Consider the following 26,261-nt stretch of genomic DNA (forward strand, 5'->3'; position numbering starts at 1 on the left):
TGAATGGTGGTGCAGGCTCGAAGGGCTGAATGGCCTACTCCTGCATCTATTTTCTATGTTTCTCTGAAATTTATAAAATTCTAACAGGATTAAACAGGGTAGATTCAGAAGGAATGTTCTTGATGGTGGGGGAGTCCAGAACCAGGGGTCATAGTTTGAGGATAACGGGTAAATCTTTTTAGGACTGAGGTGAGGAGAAATTTCTTCACCCAGAGAGTGGTGAATGTATGGAATTCACTACCACAGAAGTAGCTGAGGCCAAAACATTGTGCGATTACAAGAAGAAATAAGATAAAGCTCTTGGGGTTAAAGAGATCAACGGATATGGGGGGAAGGGGGGGATCAGGACATTGAATTTGATGATCAGCCACAATCAAAGTGAATGGTAGAGCAGGTTTGATGGGCCAAATGGCCTACTCCTGCTTCTAGTTTCTATGTTTTCCATTCATGCCTTTCGGAACTTTATCTGGAGTTTTACAGGGGATCCACAAATTGATACCAAGACCATAGAGTAGTTACCTAAAGTAAATCCTTCTTTGTTGACATACCAGACCCGGTCGGTCTCGTACCAAACATCGCCATTCACCTACAAAGAAAGAAAACGGCAAACTAAAATTCAGCTGAATCATTCTCACGCCTGTAATTCAGACCACGCTCAGTTTTTGCAAAAGTTTGGGATCGATTTTGATATTTTCCACCCCTTCCACTGCCACAAAATACGTGAGAAAGAAAAATTAAACCTTTTCTGGTCTTAAAAGTTGCGCAAGGTACTTGAAGCAATTTAATTGGATGGAACTTAGCCCAAAATCTTCTGACTGTGAAAGTACGCGGCTTGCTTCATGAGGAAACTGATATGGAAAAGGACAGACGAGCCCAAAAGGGGATGTCAGTCGGAATATTGAGTTTCCTCTTGGGAAAACCTGAAATTGGATCAGATGCCTTTCCATTAGCTGGCTCTGCGTACACTGAGAGTAAGGTTCCCACATTCTGATTACTGCCATTGGAAAATGTTAGCTCCCTGAATTGGGCAATGGATAGTGCTATAGATGGAAATTACCTTCTCAAAATCCACTGGCTCCCCATGAACTCCCACAACCTCTTGATTTGCCTGGTGATTGATGAGATCGTCCTCTGTGCATGCTGCGATATTCTCCCCTGCTAGACTCTCAGACGCTTGGCAACCGGGCTCTGGCCCATCTTGTGTCACCTTCCCCGTGTCCAGTCGAGCTTCCCAGTTCTCCGTCGAAGGCTCATCATTTCTGCCGGGCTGCTGCGTGCTGAGAGTCGTTTCCATAGTAACCGGGCCTTGGCTGCTCGGGAGTGAAGCGAGGCTTTGCTGAGCGTCTTGCTGAGGGCTGTCCATGTTTCCCGGTTGCGTGGAGCACCTTCCAGCCGATGGCGCCCTCGCTTGGCTTCCTTTCAGTTTCCGCGGCGCTTTGAGTCGTTTGCACTCGGCCCTGGTTTCTGGTGGCAGGGCAGACTGACTGTCAGGCCCGTCGTCATGGTGCCCGTTTACTAGTAGCTGGCTTCCCCCGTCCATCGCCTCGTCTACTGGCTGGCTTTCATTCTGGGTCAAATGTAAAAAATATTGAACCACACTATCATCCAATTTAGCTGGTCGCTGCAGTGGGAAACAGGTAAAAGGTTCAGGTTAATACTGATGAAAAGGAGTGCAATGAAAACATCTTCATCTCCGGCATGCACAGAGGGTCATACAAGAGCTGGAAACGCCAGACGACAGTAAAAACATTGTTCCAAATAATAAAGACCATCTTTAACCACAATGCATATTTTTGTCCCATTCTCGCACAATTTTACTTAGTTATGGTACTGCGCCTTTAATTAAACTGTGCCATGGAATTAAAATCAGCGTTAGATGTTGCAATGAGTCGCATCCTGATTCTACATTACACAATACCATACTGTGGGCAGTAATTTTCCCGTCCTGCCCACCATGGAAATCGTAGCAGACGGGACACAGACCATGCAGGGGTCTGTTGACCTCGGGTGGGATTTCCCGTCCATGGGTGAGCGCGGCTGGAAAGTCTTGGCCTGTATGCATGAACATACAAGAGGCCATAGTCTTAGGATAAGGGGCAGCAAATTTAAAACAGAGTTGAGGAGAAACTACTTCTCCCAAAGGGTTGTGAATCTGTGGAATTCGCTACCCCAGCAGTGGATGCTGGGACAGTGAGTAAATTTAAGGAGGAGTTAGACAGATTTTTAATTGGTAATGGGGTTGAAGGGTTATGGGGGGAAGGCAGGAAAATGGGGATGAGGAGCATATCAGCCATGATCGAATAGCGGAGCAAACTTGATGGGCTGAATGGCCTAATTCTGTTCCTATATCTTATGAACTTATGAACATAGGAATGACCTGTATTTCGATAGTACCTTAAACATAATACAACATTCTAGATACTTCGCAGAGACCATGGCCGAAATTCTCCCATCTTGTCCGTTGCAAGAGTCATAGCCATAGAACCCCTACAGTGCAGAAAGAGGCCATCCGGCCCATCGAGTCTGCATCGATAACAATCCCACCCAGGCCCTATCCCCATATCCCTACATATTTACCTGCTAATCCCTCTAACCCTAATATTTACCCACTAATCCACGCATCCCAGGACACTAAGGGGCAATTTAGCTTGGCCAATCAATCAAATCCGCACATCTTTGGACTGTGGGAGGAAACCGGAGCACCTGGAGGAAACCCACACAGACACAGGGAGAATGTGCAAACTCCACACAGACAGTGACCCAAGCCAGGAATCGAACCCAGGTCCCTGGAGCTGCAAAGCAGCAGTGCTAACCACTGTGCTACCGTGCCTCCCTGATTCTGGCCTCTTGCACTTTTCTGACTATCATCACTCCATCACTGGTGGCTATGCCTTCAGCAGTAGCGAGCGAAACAGAAAATTCAGCGGACGGTTTAAAGGTTCGTTGAGCTCAGGCAGAAATTTCCAGTCTTGGGGCACGCCCGGCTGGAGAATCTCACTCCCCCCAATCAAACAGAATTTGACATTCAACCACATAAAAAGATATTAGGACAAAAATATGCAGATTAGGTGGATTGGCCATGCTAAATTGCCCCTTAGTGTCCCAAAATTTGTAGGCTAGGGGTGTTAGCGGGGTAAATGTTTGTGGTTACAGGCATAGGCTGTGGGGCGAGCCTGGGTAAGACACACTGTTGGAGATTCAGTGCATACTCGATGGGCCGAATGGCCTCCTTCTGCACTGTAGGGGCTCTATGATTCGATGATTCAATGAGGACAGGTGACCAAAAGCTTTATTCAAGACATAGGTTTTAAATAATGTCACGAGGGAAGAGAGGGAGAGAGATGAAAAGGATAAAGAGGGGAATTCTAGGTGTTCGGATTCGTGCAGCTGAAGGCATAGCCACCAGTGATGGAGTGATGATAGTCAGAAAAGTGCAAGAGGCCAGAATTGGGCAAATGCAGAGATCCCAGGGCTACAGGAGGTCACAGGGTTAATAACAAGAGATACAAACAGATTACAGAATGGGCAGTAACAGCCAGTTACAATGTCCTTATCCCACCCAAATCATCTCACAGCGGAGTCACAAGATAATTCTTCATCTTTCTTTAAAAACATGGCCAATTCAATTGTTAACATCAGGATGTGGTTTTCATAGAATCATAGAATCACACATTGCAGGAGAGGCCCTTTGGCCCATCGAGTCTGCATCAATGCACGAGAAACACCTGACCTTGGCGTGTTTGTCCATAGATCTCTGAAGGCGGAAGGGCATGTTAGTAGGGTGGTGAAAACGACATATGGGACACTTGCCTTTATCAATCGAGGCATAGATTACAAAAGCAGGGAAGTCATCTGTCAACATCCCAGTTCTCATAAAACTATGTCTCGACCATTACTTATGATGAAAACACTGCTCGTAAACAATCAACATCAAAGTGATGGGAGTTGTGATGATCTGGAATGCACTGCCTGAAAGGATTGTGGAAACAGATTCAATCATAACTCGTAAAGGGAATTGGATAAACACTTAAAGGGGAATATTTACAGAGCAAGGAAATGGGACTAGAATTTTACACAAAAGAGACATGCTGTTGAAACTTTTCATCTTGTACTCATCAGGACAAACACAAGAACGCCAAATTTCAAACAGTCACAACAATTGGATCTAAGATATAAGGATCTAAGGCATGGGGCGGCACAGTGGTTAGCACTGCTTCCTCACCATACCAGGGATCCGGGTTCGATTCCCGGTTTGGGTCAATGTCTGTGTGGAGTCAGCATGTTCTCCCCGTGTCTGCGTGGATTTCCTCCGGTTGCTGCAGTTTCCTCCCACAATCTGAAAGATGTGCTGGTTATTGGCCTTGATAAATTCTCCCTCAGTGTACCCGAACAGGTGCCGAAGTGTGGCGACTAGGGGATTCTCACAGTAACTTCATTGCAGTGTTACTATAAGCCAAATTGTGACACTAATAAATAAACTTTAAACTTTAAAAATGCTGTGAATGCTGGAATTTTGGTCAAAAAACAGAAAACGCTGGAAACTCTCAGCAGGTCTGACAGCATCTGTGTGTGTCGAGAGAATAGAGCCAACGTTTCGAGTCAGGCCTCTCTCCACAGATGCTGTCAGACCTGCTGGGATTTTCCAGCATTTTCTGTTTTGGACAACAATTTACACTAGAGGAAAAAAAGGGTGTTGATTGGATGCCAAGTCAGCTCTAATTGGCCAAGACATTGTCAATGGAGAAAGTGAAGGGTAACAATAAGTTCCTCAAGGTCCCGGTTAATTCAAATCAAAAGATGCGAAGCTTGAGCGTATTCCTTTTGTTTGCAGAGAACTGGTCCCTTTATATGAAGGTATGTCCCTCCGAGTGTAAGTGGGCCACAGAAAGAACCAGACTGGTTATCTTAAGTAGGTGCTCTCTCCGAAGCAAGGCCTAGTCCAATCAGAATCAACATGCCTATCTTTTTAAAAGCAAATTACTGCAGATGCTGGAATCTGAAACCAAAAGAGAAAATGCTGGAAAATCCCAGCAGGTCTGTAAGGAGAGAAAAGAGCTGACGTTTCGAGTTTGGGGTGACCCTTTGTCAAAGCTCCACACAGTTCATCCAAAGCTTTGACAAAGGGTCATCTGGACTCAAAACGTCGGCTCTTTTCTCTCCTTACAGATGCTGCCAGACCTGCTGAGATTTTCCAGCGTTTTCTCTTTTGGTGCCATCCTTTTTGTTCCTGCGGTGTAAATTGTTGTGATCGTTTGAAATTTGGGATTCTTGTGTTTGTCCTGATGAGTGCAAGATGAAAAGCTTCAGCAACATGTTTCTTTTTTTTAAACACCAACATTCAAGTTCCGTACGATCCGTCATGGAATGTGACGAGCGTTTTTAAAGAGCCAAAAAGCCTCTTTCCGGGCAGTGAGAATCTAAATCCAATCGGAGATTTTACAGAGCGCTGGTCACCTTTAAGATTATCCTCCCTTCCACTGGATCCTCCCCTCCTGCCCGCCCGCTCTCCCGTCCACTTCATTCCGTGTGGGCCTCTCGGGCACACCCACCTGTGTGTCGATTTTTCGTTCCTTTTCTTGTCCTCGTGCCTCTTTCGCTTCCTTCTCCGTTTCGCGGACAAGCTGCTTAATGAATCCTGCCGTAGCTACAGGGGAGACGGGCGACACGGGGGACAGGCGAGGCTTCTCTTCCTCCTTGATCTATTTTTGTACAAATTGACCGAGAGCATTTTTTGAAAATTTGTGCCCGATTCCCCCCACCCACCGCCTCCTGTGACGTTCCTGTTCAGACGAATCAGGCCACAGAGTCTGAATTGTGAACAAATTAACTCAATTTGAAACTCAATGGGTGGAATTTCCCATCCATTCCCGCCAGTGGGATCTTGTGACCCAGTCGACACCGAGCCCCCGCTGAGGGTTCCCCAGGAGCGGAGGGTATGAACAATGAAGAAACCCCATTGACAGCGGAGGGACTGGAAGATCCCGTTCCCGGCCAATGGCGGGCCACTTCTGTCCCCGCAAAACACACCACGGGAGGGGGCGGAGGGTGCGGAAAGTCCTACCGGATGCCCTTTTTCCCCATTCTCCCCACCTTCCTCAAGGCATCAACTCCCTCAGTTTTCAAATCGGCAAATAGTTCAGCACCAGGAGGTCATTATGCATGTGCAAACATTTGACAGTAAGGCTATTCAGCCACTGCAGCTTCACAGCCAGGTCCACCCTTGAGCTCATTCAGGTTGCTTCCAGAAGTGGAGGTGCACATCTGGGCAATGTTCACTTAGGTGGGTAGAGCCTGAACCAGTCAATGAGTCAATGGCTTTAAAGGACAAAGGGGATAGTGTGTGAAAAGAAGGATATAGACAACACTTGGCCTGAGGGGACTCTGAGGAATTTTGTGTAGACTTTAAATATTATACAGGTACCACATAAATCAAATCACTGAGGTGGATAACATTAGTCGTGCAGTTTTCACCTGGGTAAGGAATAAGAAAATAAGGCCTGAGACAGGTGATGATTTACAAACACCAATCATATAATCAGCCAATCCCTACAGACCAAAAGGAGGCCATTCGATCCATCAAGCCTGCACTGACAACAATCCCACCCAGGCCCTACGCCCGTAACCAGATGTATTCACTCTGCTAGTGCTATGGCCAATCCATCCAACCTGCACATCTTTGGACTGTGGGAGGAAACTGGAGCACCCGGAGGAAACCCACGCAGACACGGGGAGAATGTGCAAACTCCACACAGACAGTGACTCGAGGCTGGAATTGAACCTGAGTTCCTGGCACTGTGAGGCAGCAGTTGCTAACCACTGTGCCACCATGCCACATCCCAAAGAGATGTTCCACACTGCCCTTCTCTGTTAAAGGGGTGGGTGAATTGAAGGGTAGGGGCCCATTGTTTGTGGCACATTTATTTTTTTACCCGAGAACCCGAGGCAGGGACCCCATTGAGTTATTGAACTGAAAGAGGCCTTGTGGACAAGCCTGACGCTCTCCTTGTCCACTTGGAGATGAGCGGGGGAAAATTCGCAGGTGGTGGTGAGGCAGTTTTCTTTTCACCCTCATTTACCCCAGGGGAGTTCAGGCAAATGTTAATACCCCAGTTTGACATGGCCAAGGATGCTCTTTTATTAAAATATATTTTAAATTATTGTCCACCACGGTTCTTTGGGACCTCAGAGCTTGTGACCCAACAGGACATAAACTGAATGCAGAAGTGACATAAACTCAAAGTTCATGAGATAATTTGTACATGATCACACAAAAAGCTCAGTATTGGAAGTACATTCGGAGCACATCTCCCATCCATGTTTTGGAATAGAACGCTGGTGTGTATTCCCAATCCACCTTATAATAAGCACCTTGGGTCCATTCAGAACTTTCCCATCCAACAGAACATGAGGATGGGAAATAGAATGCTGTATTGTACGTGGGAAATGTGGATATATTTTCAGGGGAACCGCCAGTACCTCGGTCAATGTTCAAACTCTGTTTCTTGGCCAGATTAGGCTTTGATATGCCAGTCCAATGGGCCAGATAGTCCCTTTGTATAATTCGGTGATTGCCGAGCACATTCAGAGTATCTATAGGATTACTGAGGTAACTGCACACATACCTGACACAAGCATGGGTGATCAAAACTCACCGAACATTTCTGACCATGGACCCTCCAAAGAAAGCCCCAGGCCAGGTCCACACAGGCAATGATGCCAGGAAAATGCCAACTCGGGTAGGTCAACAGCTCAGGCTGCTCCAAACCAGAACTCAAGGATGGGGCAAAGCCACCCACCATCATTGCCATTGGGTGCCACTTGTCAATAATCACTCCAACGACTCCACACCACACACATCTCCACCTCGCCTCATCCTCACTGTGCTAAAATTAAGACTCATCGCACTATGTTCCTCCTCTGCCAATCTCTTGCCTGTGCTCCGACTTCCATAAGACCATAAGACGTAGGAGCAGATGTAGGTCATTTGGCCCATCAAGTCTGCTCCAGCATTCACTGAGATCATGATTGAGCTGATATAATAACCCTCAACTCCACTAGCCTGCCTTATACACATAACCCTCAAATCTCTTACTGATTAAAAATCTGTCCTTCTCAGTCCACCCTCTGCAGCTCTCTGCAGTAAAGAACTCCACAGATTCACTGCCCTCTGAGAGAAGAAACTCCTCCTCATCGCTGTCTTAAATGGGCAACCCCTTACCCTGAGATTATGCCCTCTGGTCCTAGTCTCTCCCACATAGTGGAAGAAAGGGAGTATTTGGCCATCGGACTGGCATACTAAACTTAATCTGGCCAAGATACAGGGTTTGAACATTGCCCGAGGAACTGGCGGTGCCCCTGAAAATATATCCACATTTCCCACGTACAATACAGCGTTCTATTTCCCATCCTCATGTTCTGTTGGATGGGAAAGTTCTGAATGGACCCAAGGTGCTTATTATAAGATGGATTCGGAATGGACACATAGGCCAGAATTTTACCAGCACACCGGCCCCGATTCCGGGGGCGGGCAAGGCTCGGAGAACAGTATTCTCGGGCGGGATTGTACAAACCTTGGGCGGATGTGCCAGTAAAATTCCGCCCATAGTCACCTGATGAAGGAGCAGCGTGCCGAAAGAAAATGACACCAAATAAACCTGTTGGACTTTAACCTGGTGTTGTGAGACTTCTTACCAGGATCAACCTAGTGAACCTTCTCTGGACTACCCCCAATGTCAGTATATATTTCCTTTGATAAGAGGATCTAAATGATTCACAGTGTTCCAGGTATGGTCTAACTAATACCTTGTATGGTTTTTAGCAAGACTTCCCTATTTTTATACTCCATTCCCTTTGAAATAAAGGCCAACATTCCATTTGGCTTCCCTATTACCTGCTGAACTTGCATGCTAGCTTTTAATGATCTATGTATAAGGACTCCCAAATCCCTCTGTGCTGCAACTTTCTGCAGTCTTTCTCCATTTAAATCATATTTCGCTCCTTTATTCTTCCTACCATAGTGCATAACTTCACATTTTCCTATATTATCCTCCATCTGCTAAGTTTTTACTCACTCACTTAACCTGTCTACATCCCTTTGTAGACTCTTGGTGTCATCCTCACCTCTTGCCTTCCCACCTATTTTTGTGTCATCCGCAAACCCAACAATCGTACATTCACTTCCCTCGTCCAAATAATTAAATGATGTTGTAAATAATTAATTTCATCTCTCCTTTTTCAAACTTTTAAAACCCAAGTTTGGCATCATCTAATCATCTTGTCATGATTTACATCCCCTTTCCACCTCATCTTTTCAGCTGTTTTCTGTACTTTATAATTCCTTGTCCTTTAAGTTAGGCCTTATTGATATAAAACATTGGCAGACGGCACCACCGATCGCAAACAGACACCATGGGGGCGATTCACCCAACCCCCTGCGCTTCTTTGTTAGTGCAGTGGACTGGGAGACTCCAGCGGGGGCCGATTAGCGCCATTCATGCTGGGCGTCCGGGCATGTCTCACAGCATCGGATTTCCAGCGGCATCAGTCCCGTGCCAGAAACTGGGGAGTCTAGCGATCAGGGCTGGCCATCGAGGTGTGGGGGGTGGGTAGGCAGCCTGCTGGGGTGAGGGGGGGGGGGGCTACACGGCATTCAGCACTACAGGAGGTGGGGTTAGAACTGCCATTGGGGGGTTGAAGGGGTGATAAGGCAGGGGGGTGGGAGATCAAGATGGGCCGGGCGAAGTGGGGTGGTTGAGGCTGGGCCCGGACATGTCCAGGAGACCAGCAATCAGACCATGGGCGGGGCGGGGCGGGGGGGGCGGCGCGAGAGGGTCGGCGATGTGGGGGTCGCGTGGCTGGCCAACGATCGAGCAGGCCTCCCAATTGCCAGGGGCCACTGCACATGCGCCAATCTCGGCGCTGACAGACCAGCGCATGCACAGTGGCTCCCTTAGCGCCATGCTGCCTGCCTCCCGGATAGGAATAGGCCCCATCCCCTGATTTCTGGAGTGAATCATGCTTGAGCTCTCTGCAGTGCACAGTGTGGGAGGTTCACTTTGAAACTTCCACTGAAAAAACCAGCATGATTTACTCCAGTTTTTATGCGAATTCGACACTTGGAATCTTTTTGGAAGAATCCCACCCCATCTCTCTCTCTGTCACTGTTCCTGTGGATGGATGGTGAGAGTCACACTAATTCAGTGCACTGTTACCATGTTTTATCAAAGTTAAATCTCCACGACAACAAAAGTGGATTGATGGCTTGACAGCACCCAATGTACCGATCGGATCGACAGAATAATGGAGCTGTGGCATGAGAGACGGCAAAACATGAGGTGAAATGACTTGATGCTTCCAGGCAGGAGAGGTCAGCTTCTGAATCAGTGAAGCAGCCTTTAACACAGACCCAGTGCTACCTACGCAGCGGGATGCTGTTTATTCAAATGGGAAAACCCTTCTGTTGCGATGAGTGAGACGTTCAGATAACCGATCTCATGTTTGGACAGTATCACCAGACACAGTCAATGCATTGAAGGGAGGGGGCGGGGAGGAATTTGCTCAGGTCAATTATTCAATTTCTTTAAGGTATCAATGACGCCCCCCCAGTGGTAGATTTGTAGCTACCAGCACGCACAACTTAACTGACTCTTCAGACACAACCCAAAGTAGTCCCCACCCACCCTCTCACCCTGAGATAGATTGCTTCAATTTCCCAAGCTGTACTCACAACTAGTGAGATGCCATGCTTAAAGCAGATTCCTTCAAAATGGGCAGCACGGTGGCACAGTGGTTAGCACTGCTGTCTCACAGCACCAGGGACCCGGGTTTGATTCCACGCTCAGGTGATTGACTGTCTGTGCGGAGTTTGCATGTTCTCCCCGTGTCTGTGTGGGTTTCCTCCGGGTGCTCCGGTTTCCTCCCACAGTCCAAAAGGCGTGTTGGTTAGGTGCATTGACCGTGCCAAACTCTCCCTCAGTGCACCCGGACAGGCACCGGAGTGTGGCGACTCGGGGCTTTTCACAGTAACTTCATTGCAGTGTTAATGTAAGCCAACTTTTAAAAAAACGTGGGCAATTGGGATTAGATGAAAGGACACCTATCTCCAGAGATGTGTGAGTTAGGTTCTAAATTAACCCTACTGTCAGAGGGATTAGCAGGGCAAATATGAGGGGTTACAGGAAGAGGGTCTGGGTGGGATTGTAGTCGGTCCAGACTCAATGGGCCAAATGGCCTCTCTCTGCACTGTAGAGATTCTATGATTCTATTCTACGATGTGCGGGTTAGGTGGATTGACCATGTTAAATTGACAATTAATGTCAAGAGGATTAGCAGGCTAAATACGTGGGGTTACGGGGGTAGGGCCTGTGTGGGATCGTTGTTGGTGCAGATTCGATGGGCCAAATGGCCTCCTTCTGCACTGTAGGGATTCTATGATTCTATGACCTTAAGGATGTCAGAAAACACAAGTGATGCAGGATGACCCAGGAGTTGTGATTAACTGGGTAATTTGGATAAACAGCATCCCCCGGTATACAGTTACTATTTGGAAGGACTAATTTCATTATTTTAAATCACACATGCACAAAAAGACAGCAGAATGAATGATCTAATTATAATCCACAAAGCTTTGGCCCCACATTTTGGTGTTAGCAAAGCAGAGGTCTGGCCTTTGGCAGATGTTTTAATTCGTGTTACCACTCAGACAGTCTCTTACCCTGCATTTCCTTTCACATTACTCCCCCCTCCAGCATCTGCAGAGCAAATGGGTGATAACTTAGAACTGAAACGCAATTTCCTTCTTCTCTAAAAGGAAATCGATTGTAATAATAATAAAATTATTACTGGTACAAGTGTCAGCATCAAGTATCCCAGGGCAGGTATAGAGCACAACTATCTCTATCATGCTCAAGAAAGTGATGGAATGCCAACCTCACAAAGATCAACTGAATGATTCCTGATGCGGGTTGTGTTTCTGTCTGTGATCCTTTCATAAAACAGTGTTAAAAAACAATAAGTTACTTTAACATCACATGTAAATCGCTTCTTCAGTACCCACACCAAGAAGACTTGTGATGGTGGCACCAGGAGTTGGGACGGTCCTAAAGTTGTTCTCAGATGTTCAATGGAATATAATATTAAAGGAAACCTGAAGAGTCATTCGGCCAAAACGAGGACAATTTGTCACTACCACATAGGCGTCGCTGGCTGGCCAGCATGTACTCCCATCCCTAATTGCCCTTGAGAAGGTGGTGGTGAGCTGCCTTCTTGAATCACTGTAGTCACATGCCGTGGGTTGACCCACAATGCCCTCAGGGAGGGAAGTCCAGGATTTTGACCCAGCGACTGCGAAGGATATATTTCCAAGTCAGGATGGTGAGTGGCTTGGAGGGGAACTTGCAGGTGGTGGTGTTCCCATTTATCTGCTGCCCTTGTCTTTCTAGATGGAAGTGGTCGTGGGTTTGGAAGGTGCTGTCTGAGGACCTTTGGTGAATTGTCACAGTGCATCTTGTAGCTGGTACACACTGCTGCTGTTGAGCGTCGGTGGTGGAGGGAGTGGATGTTTGTGGATGTGGTTCCATTTAAACAAGCTGCTTTGTCCTGGATGGTGTCAAGCTTCTTGAGTATTGTTGGAGCTGCACCCATCCAGGCAAGTGGGGAGTGTTCCAGCACACTCCTGACTTGTGCCTTGTAGATGGTGGACAGGCTTTGAGGAATCAAGAGGTGAGTTACTCACCGCAGTATTCTTAGCTTCTGACCTGCCTTTGTAGCCACAGTTTATCTTAGGTTGCACTTCAGAAATTGCTGCCCAGGCACTGGTACCATAAATACTAGAGACACAAAGTCTGGGAGTGTAAAACGCTGGAGACCAGTGCAAGAGAAACTGTGAAATGCAAGAAATGCATGTCAGTTAAGAGGGCGATAGTTAAATGCTTCAACAGGATCTTTTTACTTGTACGTCGGAGGTTGAGGGGTGACCTGATAGAGATTTACAAAATTATGAGAGATGTGAATAGAATGGATAGAGTAGATATGTTAATCACTGGGGGACATAGGTTTAAGGTAAAAGGGGGAAAGTTTAAAGGAGATGTGAGAGGTAAGTTTTTTATGCAGAGGATGGTAAGTGCCTGGAATGCGTTGCCAGAGAAGGTGGTAGAAGCAGATACAATAGCAATGTTTAAGAGGCATCTTGACAATACAGGAATAAGCAGGACATAGAGGGATACAGACCGTGTAGAGGCAACAGGTCTTTAGTTTAGAAAGGTGCCAGGCTTGGTGGGCTGAAGGGTCTGTTCCTGTGCTGTACTGTTCTTTGGAGAGAGAATAGAGCCAACGTTTTGAGTCTGGATGACCCTTCATCAGAGACATCTCGACTGGAAACGTTGGCTCTATTCTCTCTCCACAGATGCTGTCAGACCCGCTGAAATTTTCCAGCATTTTCTGTTTTTGTTTCAGATTCCAGCATCCGCAGTAATTTGCTTTTATCTGTACTGTTCTTTGTTCATTGCAAATACTTCTGATGGCATCAGCTTGACCTTCCTCACTTATGTCTGGCATAGTGCATGATTATCGCGGGAATATCACCATCACCACCATCTTCAATGGACAATCCTTGCTTCCTCCCGCAATTCCACTTCCTTGCAAATGTCTATGTTGTTGAAAAGGGGGGAGAGGCAATTGCATTAATTGACCAACAATGTTAAGTGGGGGTTGGGGGGGGGGGGGGGGGGGGGTGGAGAAGTCACCAAGTAACAGGAATGTAAAATGATCTGATTTACCGTTAATCTAAATCTTATTTTTAACAAACCTCTTTTCGAGATTCGACCGAATTTTAAACAAACCCAATGCGTGCTCTCTCTTGGGTTTTGACTGTCTGAGTGGGTTACCAGCTGCTAGGCAAACAGCAACGAAGCTGCCAAAATCCAATTACTCACAACATATTTGCTTCAGAATGATTTGCACGATGCGTGGAATTCTAAAACGGACCAAAGACTGCAGAGAGCAGAGCCAGGCAATCCAATTGGAACTACAGGATGTCACAGACTCAATCTCGCATTCATATCTTGGTTGCAAAACTGAATCGGAATAAGCACTGATGAGATTAGACACATTGGATTTGCAAACGTAATCTGCGTCGCAGTGTACGGCCAGAAAAGTGACTGCGTTCTGCAGATCGAACCGCAGCTTCTCAGGGAAACGGCAGCCCAAAGTCAGCAGCGGACATTCCCCTGACAGGTTGGCATTGTGAAGTCAAGATCTGGGGCCCTGGTTTCACCAGGTCAGGGAAGTGAAGTCCCATAGCTCAGCCCTGAAGTTCAAACGTCTCCTTGAACCCTGGAATGGAGAATGGAGAACGACACGGTGGCACAGTGATTATCACTGCTGCCTCACTGCGCCAGGGACACGGGTTTGATTCCCAGCTTGGGTCACTCTCTTTGTGGAGTTTGCACGTTCTCCCCATGTCTGCGCGGGTTTCCTCCGGGTGCTCCGGTTTCCTCCCACAGTCCAAAGATGCGCGGGTTAGGTTGATTGGCCATGCTAAATTGCCCCTTAGTGTCAGGGAGATTAGTAGGATAAATATATGGGTTATGGAGATAGGGTCTGGGTGGGATTGTTGTCGGTGTAGGCTCAATGGGTCAAATGGCCTCTTTCTGCACTGTAGGGATTCTATGATTCTATGAGCAGCAGCACAGTACCCATCTCTAGCACCTTGCTGGCCTTAGCGAGGCTCAGCAGGGGTCTTCAGCACTGTTGAAATTGAGCGACACTGCCACTTCCTCTAACACCACTGACCTTCCCAAACACAATGCCAATGGCAAGACAGGTGTACCCCTATGGCAAGGAGACTGTGAAGCTATAAAACAGTAGCTCTGTAAATCAATGAAGTAAATTACTTGAACCGAAATGTATGTCCTTTGGCCTTCAGAGTAATAACTCCCCACCTCCAGAAGTCACTGAGTTTTTAACTAAAGTATTAGCTGATGACTGTCCAATATCTCTTTATTGGTCTGAGTAGCGAAGATTATTACATGCTATATGGGCATTATCTGGAGCTGCCCTGATAGGTGGGTAATTAGTCGTAGTCCACAAGGGACCATTGGCACCTCTTTCTGTTCGAGAGAGTGAAAGAGACATTGGTTATTTGGGTGTGGGGTATCATTTCACATCAAGTACAGGAGGCAAGTCACAAGTCTATATTTTTTAATCTATTTATTTGTGTGACATGGGCATCGCTTGCTGGCCAGCAGATGTTGCCCATCCCTAGTTGCCCTTGCAGGGCAGTTGAGATTGAACCACATTGCTGTGGGTCTGGAGTCATAGGTAGGCCAGACCAAGTAAGTATGGCAGATTTCCAGATAATTCCAGATATTTCAAATTCCACCATCGGCCGTGGCAGGATTTGAACCGGGATCCCCCAGAACATTATCTGAGTTCCTGGATTAGTCTAGCGATAATACCACTAAGCCATCGCTTCTCCCATCTCAGCCTGAAAAAGAATGAAACCCAGACAGTTGGCATTACGCTAAACTACACACTCGCCATCATAGCTAATCAACCCACTAAGAATCATAGAATCATAGAATCTCTAGAGTGTAGAAAGAGGCCATTTAGCCCATCGAGCCTGTGCCGACCACAATCCCACCCAGACCCTATTCCTGTAACCCCACGTATTTGCCCTGCTAGTCCCCCTGACACTAAGGGGCAATTTAGCATGGCCAATCAACCTAATCTGCAGACCTTTGGACAGTGGGAGGAAACCGGAGCACCGGAGGGAACCCACGCAGACACTGGGAGGATGTGCAGACTCTGCACAGACAGTCACCCGAGGCCGGAATTGAACCTGGGTCCCTGGCGCTGTGAGGCAGCAGTGCTGCCCAGGCCCTATCCCCCTAACGCCACGTATTTAACCTGCTGGTTCCCCTGACACTAAGGGGCAATTTAGCATGGCAAATCAGCCTCACCGCACAGCTTTGGACTGTGGGAGGAAACCTACGCAGACACGGGGAAAATGTGCAAACTCCACACAGACAGTGACCCAAGGCTGGAATTGAACCTGGGTCCCTGGCGCTGTGAGGCAGCTGTGCTAACCACTGTGCCACCGTGCCGCCTCGTTGCAATAGTACAAAGAAATCAGAGTTAACCTGTTTATACCCAAACCATTATTATACCTAGAGCTACTGCAGGTTCTAAGGGGCCTATTGCGGGCAGCAGCTGTGATCATTGTTTATTTACTAACTTTCTGCAGGAAGCTTCGATGTAAGGAATCAAACTAGTGGGAGAATTCCTCACCACTTGGCTGCATCAGGTTAGCGAGGATCAGCCAGTTAACTTGTGATGAGGTGTGAAAAGCTAATAGATTCTGCTCTCTGCTGACTGCTGCCAAGCATCTGTGAAGCCTAGAGGGACACACATTCCGGATGAGTGAAGGGAACACTGATGAGAGCAGATAGCGTTTCAAACAAATGGGACCCAATCATCAAGACAGCCGACATGGAGTTGATGATCCTTGACAGGTAGGGCAAAGTGTAAAATAAACATGCTGATTAGATTGGGAAGAGGGCAAAGGTCACCTCAGATAGCTCAGGGTGGAAATCATAGAATCCATAAAATCATAGAATCCCTGCAGTGCAGAAAGAGGCCATCAAGTCTGCACCGAACAATCCCACCCAGGTCCTATCCCCCTAACACCACGTATTTACCCGGCTAGTCCCTCTGAGACTAAGGGGCGATTCAGCCTGGCCAATCAACCTAACCCGCGCATCTTTGGACTGTGGGAGGAAACCGGAGCACCCGGAGGAAACCCACGCAGACACAGGAGAGAACGTGCAAACTCTGCACGGACAGTGACCCGAGGCCGGAATCGAACCCTGGTCCCTGGCGCTGTGAAGCAGCAGCGCTAACCACCGTGCCACCGTGCCGCCCAATGGGAATGATGGGATCGGAATGGTCTGGAGGAGCATTGAGCTAAAAGGAGGTGAAGAGAATCTGCTGAAGGAGGCAGCAGTCTCTTCTAGTAGTAGTCGATGTTATAAAAGTGAAACAGGGAGATGGTTTAGTAGCACACTGAATTCCTCAAAATGGCTGCCATATTGGTACAAAATCTGAAGGAGGACTTTGAGATCACCTGAGAAAGAGATCATTTTTGTGTGTCCAGAAAACAGCATGTCATTAACGAAAGGGAGTAAAAATGGTGACTGCTTCCCTGAGTATCTGATATTTGATCATTTTATTACAAAACAGCTTCTGCAGCAGCCCAAATTTTTAATCACCTTATCGTTTCTGAACTGAGATTGCAGCTATTGCGAGACTCACAGTCACATGGACAGGCACTGAAGTTTTGATGAAAAAGTGGGTTCTTTTCTGAAAATGTCTTTGAATTAACCAAACCCCATGTGTCTGATCTCATACCATTTTGCAGGAACCACTCTGCCCGGTTAACAGAAGCTAGCTCACACTTCTAGAAGCCAATGCAACTCCCATCTTCTCTGCTGCATGCAGGAAGTGAACCTGTGACCAGGAAGGGTAACTTTCCTTTTGTTCCCACAATGCTAGACGCGAGGAAACAGCCATGTTTCTATAGTTTAATCGAGGTGTGTTACACAACCGACTCGGTGCTCAGACGACGTGAAGGATATGGAGACATCAAACTACACGGTGGGTGGAAATGGTCATGCAGAGTTTTCCAAAGAGACAGAAAAATGGTGGATGGAAGAGAGGAGAGAGGAAGAGATGGGAAGAAAACAGAATGATTAGATTAGTAATGCACACAGAAATCATGTCACACAGAAACAGGAAAACTTGAACAGTGCAATTTTCTCTTCATGAAAACTGATTGAATGGGACAGGGGGAAGACAGTTCTGCAGCTCCTACACCGACTGACTTCCAATGATGACTACCTTCATTTATTATTGAAGATGAGTCGAAAGGCCATGCGTCATTGCAATGCAGCCAACCTGCACCTTAGGGTTTTGGTCAAATGGAAGATGGTATTTTCTATTTGTACCTTTCAAATTGCACCTTTTTTTTACATTACTGCGATTGAAAACATAACACGAATTCAGCCATTTACTTAACGAAGCTGTGTTATCTCACAAACTGGGGAGATTCAATATCGCAATAACCACTCGTAGAACAAGTCTACTTAGGTGATAGTGAAGGTGATGGTCCCTTATCACCACCACAAACTCTGGGGTAGAGCACAAGACAACACTTCTGATCGATCAACAGCTATTATCTCGCTTGCAACATTCCTCAATATCATAATCTCTCTTGCCTCCCGACTTGAACGATATCACTCTGATCATTGCCCCTCTAAATGTTCCTTCCTTCTTTCTCCTGAGCTTCCAGTTTCACATCCTACTCTTTACTTCCTCTTCCTTACTACCTATCTACGGTCTCAAAATCATCCTGCCATTCCCCCGCGCTCACCCTTTCCCCGAAACAATGATGTTTCTTACCTTCCTCGGTCAACTCTCTTTCATACCAACTACAACCCAAGCTTACCATCATCATCCATTACTTTTAATTTGTCTTCAGTTCCACCACTTCCAAGCTTGACTCTTCATCGAGGTTACTCAGTTTTAACCGATGAAATGTATACGCTACAAAAGCTGTTAGTAATGAAAGAAAGACTTGCATCTCTATCAAACTTTTCTCAACCACTTGCCATCTCAGAGTATTTCGCAGCCAATAATGTACTTTTCTCAAGTGGAGTCGCTGTTACAGTGCAGGAAAGGTGACGGCCAACATGCACGTGACCAAATCCCACAAACAGCAATGTGATAATCAGCTGACAGGTTGGGGGGGAATTTTCCCGTCCCGCCCGCCACGGGAATTGAAGCAGGCAGGGGGCAGATCACGCAAAGGTCCATTGATTTTGGGTGGGATTTCCCGGTCTGGGGGCAAACACGGATGGGAAATCCCACCCTTTGTTTTTGTGATGTTGGTTGAGGGATAAATGGTGGCCAAAAAAAAAACCAGGGAGAACTCCCCTACTCTTTTTCAAAATGGTAGCATGGGATGTTTTACATTCCACCAAGCAGGCAAATGGAACCTTGGTTTGACATCGGATCCTAAGAACAGCACCTCCAACAATGCCAGGGGACATCTGAGTCCACTCTCCTGTATTGTCTGGTGCTGGGGTTACTGTGTGTCCTGTATTTCATGCCTTTAAACGTCACGCATGCACAATATCCACTTCCCCTCACATTGGCAGGCGCTCAGAGTTCTGGCAGGACACCCGCCCATCCACTCATACAGACCTCCATGACAGGCTGTCCCTGAATTACACTCCCCCGCAGGGGTTGGTCACCCTGAACAGTGGGGAGGTGATGGCCTCGTGGTATTATCACTAGACTATTAATCCAGAAACTCAGCTAATGTTCTGGGGACCTGGGTTCGAATCCCACTATGGCATATGGTGGAATTTAAATTCAATAAAAAATGTGGGCGGCACGGTAGCACAGTGGTTAGCACTGCTGCTTCACAGCTCCAGGGACCTGGGTTCGATTCCCGGCTTGGGTGGAGTTCCCTGTCTGTGTGGAGTTTGCACATTCTCCTCATGTCTGCGTGGGTTTCCTCCGGGTGCTCCGGTTTCCTCCCACAGTCCAAAGATGTGCGTTCATTGGCCATGCTAAAATTGCCCCTTAGTGTCCTGAGATGTGTAGGTTAGAGGGATTAGCGGGTAAATGTGTTGGAATATGGGGGTAGGGCCTGGGTGGGATTGTGGTCGGTGCAGACTCGATGGGCCAAATGGCCTCTTTCTGCACTGTAGGGTTTCTATGATTTCTATGATATCTGGAATTAAACCATGAATCGATAGTCAGGGAAAACCTATCTGGTTCACTAATGTCCTTTCGGGAAGGAAATCTACCATCATTACCTGGTTTGGCCTACATGTGACTCCAGAACCACAGCAATGTGGTTGATTCTCAACTGCCCTTGGGCAACTAGGGATGGGCAATAAATGCTGGCCCAATAAATGATGCCCATGTCCCATGAATGAATTAAAAAAGTGCGGCACTCCCTCAGTACTGCATTGGAGTGTCAGCTTTAGATTTTTGCCCCCAAGCCCTGAAACGGGGGGACTTAAGCTCAGAACCTGGTGACTTTGAAACCAACGTAATGTATGGTGCAGGAGCAGGTGTAGGCCATTCGGCCCATTCAGTCTGCTCCGCCACTCAGAGTGATCATGACTGACCTGATATGACATTGCCCAAACTCCACTTTCCCGCCTTATCCCCTTGATTCCTTTACTGATGAAAAATGCGTGCTACCATCTGAGCCATTGCTAATGGCTGAAGGGGTTAGCTGACTACCCTGAACCAATTTTGTAAAGACTTTCTTTCCAATCAACCTGAGTGAATAAAGTCAGTTAATGTCATCCTCTCTGAGACTGCTGCACATAATGATAACAACAACATGTACTAACGTGCTTCCAATGTAGACAAATAGTGCAAGATGCTACAGCGGAGAGGCTCAGGTGAACTGAAGATGTGCTTAGACGTTTGGACTGCAAATGTGATGTAGCCAGACCAAGGAGTTTAGCAGTCATAAAGCAATACAGCACAGAAACAGGCCCTTCAGCCCAACCGGTCCCTGCCCACCATGGTGCCCCCCCCCGCCCCCGTCCCCCCAGCTAGTCCCAATTGCCTGCATTTTTTTTCAAGTGTAAAGTTTATTTGTTAGTGTCACAAGTTGATTTACATTAATATTGCAACGTAGTTACAGTGAAAATCCCCTAGTCACCACACTCCGGCGCTTGTTTGGGTACACTGACGGAGAATTTAGCATGGCCAATGCACCCTAACCAGCACGTCTTTCGGACTGTGGGAGGAAACCGGAGCACCTGGAGGAAACCCATGCAGACACAGGGAGAACGTGCAGACTCCGCACAGACAGTGACCCAAGCCGGGAATCGAACCCGAGTGCCTGGAGCTGAGGCAGCAGTGTTAGCCACTGTGCCATAGTTTGGCCCATATCCCAAGAGATCTTCAGCATGTGCAGATTGAATGGTCAACAGTGCTGCCTCCAGCATTGAGCTGAGGGTGGCCTGACATGCTGTGATCGGATGTAAACGACAGAGTAAAGCATAGCTATACCAGAAAGTGTGAGAACATAGAAAGTCATAAAATCCTACAGTGCAAAAGGAGGCCATTCAGCCCATTAAGTCTGCACTGACCACACTCCCACCCAGGTCCTATTCCCATAACCCCATGCATTTACCCTAGCTAGTCGCCCTGACACTAAGAGGCAATTTAACCTGGCCACTTCACATTAAGGGGCATGGCCAACCAGCCTAACCTGCACATCTTTGGAAACCGGAGCACCCGATGGAAACCCATGCAGACAACGTGTGGACAATGACCCAAACCGGGAATCGAACCCGGGTCCCTGGCGCTGTGAGGCAGCAGTGCTAACCACTGTGCCACCATGTCACCCATAGACTATGTGCCACACATAGACTGAAGGAGGTCAGCAAGGGAATGCTGAGTGAAAGGCTGAAGTGAAAACAATTTGAAACTCATCAGAGCCAGTAAAGACGTTAATCGTCACATCGGCCTGGGCTGCGTTTCGGATTCCAGTCTGGGAGGTGAAAGGTCAGTGTGGTAACCCTCAGCATAATCCAGTCGCTCAAAATAAAAACGCAGAATGTTACACACAGCCCAAAAGATTGCTGGAAATAGAACCTCCAGGGAGGGTCTTGCTGCCAGCGACAGAGCAAACATAATCAGCAAGACCGGATTTGTTACAATGTGACATGGTCTCACCACTGAACGCAGTGATCAGTGAGGCACACAGCGTGATTTCATGGATTTTTGAAGGTTCAGATTAAAATTCACTGCGTTTGTCAACTGTCAACAAATTACCCAACAAAGAACTGTGCTGGAACTGGCGATTAGCACCTGGTCATGTGTGCACCCGTTTCTTGCACACTTACTGCTCCCTAACTTCCCTCAATCTTGGGGTGAGCTTGATTGGCCATGCAGAATTGCTCCTTAGTGTTAGGGGGATGTCAGGCGGATTAGTAGGGTAACTATGTGGGGTTACGGGGATAGGATCAGGGTGAGATTGTTATCGGTGCAGGCTCACTGGCCAAATGGCCTCCTTCTGATTTTGATTTTGATTTGATTTGATTTATCCTTCTCACATATATTAGGATACAATGAAAAGTATTGTTTCTTGCGCGCTATACAGACAAAGCATACCGTTCATAGAGAAGGAAAGGAGAGAGTGCAAAATGTAGTGTTACAGTCATAGCTAGGATGTAGAGAAAGATCAACTTAATGCAAGGTAGGTCCATTCAAAAGTCTGATGGCAACAGGGAAGAAGCTGTTCTTGAGTCAGTTGGTACGGGACCTCAGACTTTTGTATCTTTTTCCCGACGGAAGAAGGTGGAAGAGAGAATGTCCGGGGTGCGTGGGGTCCTTAATTATTCTGGCTGCTTTGCCGAGGCAACGGGAAGTGTAGACAGAGTCAATGGATGGGAGGCTGGTTTGCGTGATGGATTGGGCTACATTCATGACCTTTTGTAGTACCTTGCAGTCTTGGGCAGAGCAAGAGCCATACCAAGCTGTGATACAACCAGAAAGAATGCTTTCTATGGTGCATCGGTAAAAGTTGCACTGTAAGGATTCTATGATTCTAACCAATTTTGTAAAAGAAGGCTTTCCAGCCAAGCTGAATGAGCGAATGACGGTAAAAGTCGGTTAATGTCATTCTTTATGAGACTGCTGGCAAGAATTCCAGAATCCTTGAAACTCAAAACCTTGTACTCCCTTTCGGCTGAACTACAAGTGACGTTGGAGTACTGTGCAAACAATTGGGAGCAATTTCGATATTTCAGTCAGGATACTTTGATGGCAGTGGCGGCTTGAGAGAGGCAAACCTCTCTCTTGTCATTTGAAGACAGTGAAACCTGGCCCATTATTTCTTAACCTATGAGGAAACTGTAAAAGGCCACTGCTTAATGGGCTTTTGTATGATGCATGAGGGACCATCGTGTTAAATTCTAGACACGCAATGGAATTCTAAATCTCTGGCACAATATTAAAATATCACTGGTAGCTACCCACGCAAATTTGGTGTCTCTACAAGTAAGGGTCACGGAAGGATCAGGCACAGAAAGAGAGAGAAACAAGAAGCTGAATTCTCGAAGATAAAGGCAAAATACTGCGGGTGCTGGAATCTTTAGAAACATAGAAACCCTACAGTGCAGAAGGAGGCCATTCGGCCCATCGAGTCTGCACCGACCACAATCCCACCCAGGCCCTACCCCCAGATATTTACCCACTAATCCCTCTAACCTACGCATCCCAGGACACTAAGGGGCAATTTTAGCATGGCCAATCAACCTAACCTGCACATCTTTGGACTGTGGGAGGAAACCGGAGCACCCGGAAGAAACCCACGCAGACACGAGGAGAATGTGCAAACTCCACACAGACAGTGACCCGAGCTGGGAATCGAACCCGGGACCCTGGAGCTGTGAAGCAGCAGTGCTAACCACTGTGCTACCGTGCCGCCCCGATCTGAAACAAAAACAGAAAATGCTCAAAAAACTCAGTAGGTCTGACAGCAGCTGTGAAGAGAGAATAGAGCCAACGTTTCAAGACTGGATGACCGTTCATCAGAATACAAGACAAAGAAAATCAGACAAGATTTATACTATGAGGGTGTGGGGAAGGGGAGGGGCGCTGCATTTGGATAAAGGGACCTTTCTTAAGCCTTTATCATCACAATTTCCATTCTCTTTGTCCAATTACAGCTCTCCCCCCAACCCTCATAACATAAATCCTGTCTGATTTTCTTCAGCTCTGACGAAGGGTCATCCAGACTCGAAACGTTGGCTCTATTCTCTCTCCACAGATGCTGTCAGACCTGCTGAAATTTTCCAGCATTTTCTGTTTTTGAGCCAAATTCTCTATTCATCTTGCCTCTTCACTCGGAGAATACCTAAATCTCCACTAAGGGTTGCCTCCGGGTGCTCCGGTTTCCTCCCACAGTCAAAAGATGTGCAGGTTAGTTTGATTGGCCATGCTAAATTGCCCCTTAGTGTCCAAAGATTAAGGGGATTAGCGGGGTAAATACATGGGGTTACGGAGATAGGGCATGGGTAAGGCGCTCCATCAGAGAGTCAGTGCAGACTCAATGGGCCGAGTGGCCTCCTTCTCCACATTAGTGATTCTATGATTCTAGTTTAAGTTTAAGTTTATTTATTAATGTCACAAATGGGCTTACATTAACACTGCAATGAGGTTACTGTGAAAATTCCCTAGTCGCCATACTCCGCCACCTGTTCAGGTACACTGAGGGAGAATTTAGCATGGCCAATCCACCTCATTCTAAGATGCAAGAAAATGAAAACCGACCCTTTTCCTTTGTCACATGACCTTAATAGCTGTGGGAGATATGTAGGGAAGATGACCTCTGCCTGCTACAGGCATTGAGTGCTAAGTACACATTCACAGCTTCTCTACAAAGCAGATCTCACTACCCCTCCCTCACCTCCTTCCCAGCCTACCTCCACTTACAATCCATCCTACCCTGTTAGGAATGGGTTAACTGCAACCTCCCACTTCAGACCTAACTTGTATGTTAATTGTTTAATAGTACTCACCCGGATATATAAAGGGGTTACAGGTGACACTGGGTTTGTGTATGTGGAGTTGTAAGAGAATAAAGTGAGTTTGTGAAGAACTTTTATTACTGGACTGCATCTGAGATGCTCAACACACCCCACTACCCTTCTTGCTTTTTGGAAAATGTTGATTTCTGCAGGCTACTAGTGAGTGTCAGAACAATATGTCTAGCCTTGAACGATTCCAAAAAATCCAAAGATGTTGGCTTAAGGACACCCATCAATTTAATTATCCATTTCTAAAGATGGCCTGTTTTAAATGACACGTATCAGAAGTTTACGGTTCGTGGCTGGACAATAAAAAGGTACATTAGTTCCTTAAAAATGAAGCTCGACGGCATCACACTGAATAATAAGCAGTGGACCCGATGGGCAAATCTGATCTTATGAGATGTCAAAAAGCATTCAACGCAGCTACGCGTTAATCACTCCGGACTGCGGTTTCTGCAAAGCCTCGTGGTAAAACTAACACAAGCCACCAGAGGGATCCCACTAAGTCCGATATAATTAAAAGGCGTAATCAGTTATGGCAGCGGAGATAGGCGTGAAGTAAGAAACAACACAGAGGCCTGATGAAGGGTTACTGAGCTGAAACATTAACTCTGTTTATCTCTCTACAGATGCTGCACTAACCTAAGTGTTTCCCAAGTTTCTCCGACTCGGCACATAGAATCGTCACAGTGCAGAAGGGACAATATGATCGGCGCAGCCTTGGTGAGCCGAAGGGCCTGTTCCTGTGCTGTACTGAACTGTTCTTTGTTCGTAAGGAGGCCATTCGGCCCATCAAGCCTACACCGAAAACAATCCCACCCACGACCTATCCCCATACCCCCACATATTTAGCTGCTAATCCCCCTGACACTAAGGGGCAATTTTGCATAGCCAATCAACCTAACTCGCACACCTTTGCAGTCCGGAAATGAGTGTGGAAATATGAGTAAGAAATGATGTGGTTCGAAGCGCTGATCTGAATCAGACTGAGCGGGGAAGTACTATCGTGGCTTCATGTCTGGAGAGTCCGGGTGGCCTCCAAGACTTACCGATGGTGGCTTGGGAGCAGAATGTACCCCCGCTTGCATCTAAATTACCTGACTGGATAGATGCAGAAAATACTTCATCAGAACAAGTTTTGAACTATGGTTGCTGGGTAGAGGATATGTGGTGAGTGAGTGTTTGTAACACTTTACATCCAGTGGCACAGTGGTTAGCACTGCTGCCTCACAGTGCCAGGGGCCCGGGTTCGATTCCCGGCTTGGGTCACTGTCTGTGCGGGGCCTGGATGTTCTCCCCGTGTCTGCATGGGTTTCCTCCCACAGTCTGAAAGACGTGCTGGTTAGGTGCATTGGCCATGCTAAATTCTCCCTTAGTGTACCCGAACAGGTGCCGGAGTGTGGCGACTAGGGGATTTTCACAGCAACTTCATTGCAGTGTTAATGTAAGCCTACTTGTGACACTAATAAATAAACTTTAAACATGCCGCAATTCTTTTTTATTCATTCATGGGATGTGGGGTGGGACATGTGCAGTGCTGACACTGTTTGAGAGCAGATATCCTCTCCATCTGACGAAGGAGCAGTGCTCCGAAAGCTTATGGTATTTGCTACCAAATAAACCTGTTGGACT

At 47.0% G+C, this 26,261-nt stretch overlaps 1 protein-coding gene across 5 annotated transcripts in view; it reads right to left on the reverse strand.

Annotated features, from left to right (window-relative positions):
• Positions 1 to 26,261, reverse strand: part of LOC144502880 (unconventional myosin-XVIIIb-like) — a 363,270-nt gene that overhangs the window by 302,242 nt on the left and 34,767 nt on the right. The window contains exons 2-5 of one of the 5 annotated variants that reach the window (XM_078227267.1): positions 17,530 to 17,645; positions 5,550 to 5,699; positions 1,058 to 1,567; positions 520 to 586 (exon numbers count right to left, since the gene is read on the reverse strand). In XM_078227267.1, the coding sequence (XP_078083393.1) occupies positions 520 to 586; positions 1,058 to 1,567; positions 5,550 to 5,699; positions 17,530 to 17,568 (766 nt within the window). In that variant the 5' untranslated portion in view covers positions 17,569 to 17,645. Of the gene's footprint in view, positions 1 to 519; positions 587 to 1,057; positions 1,622 to 5,549; positions 5,700 to 17,529; positions 17,646 to 26,261 lie in introns of all 5 variants that reach the window. The other 4 variants (XM_078227266.1, XM_078227270.1, XM_078227269.1 and 1 more) reach the window with 4 other exon arrangements.

This window comes from Mustelus asterias, chromosome 13 (genome assembly GCF_964213995.1).
Source record: "Mustelus asterias chromosome 13, sMusAst1.hap1.1, whole genome shotgun sequence".
In the NCBI taxonomy this organism is placed as follows: domain Eukaryota; kingdom Metazoa; phylum Chordata; class Chondrichthyes; order Carcharhiniformes; family Triakidae; genus Mustelus; species Mustelus asterias.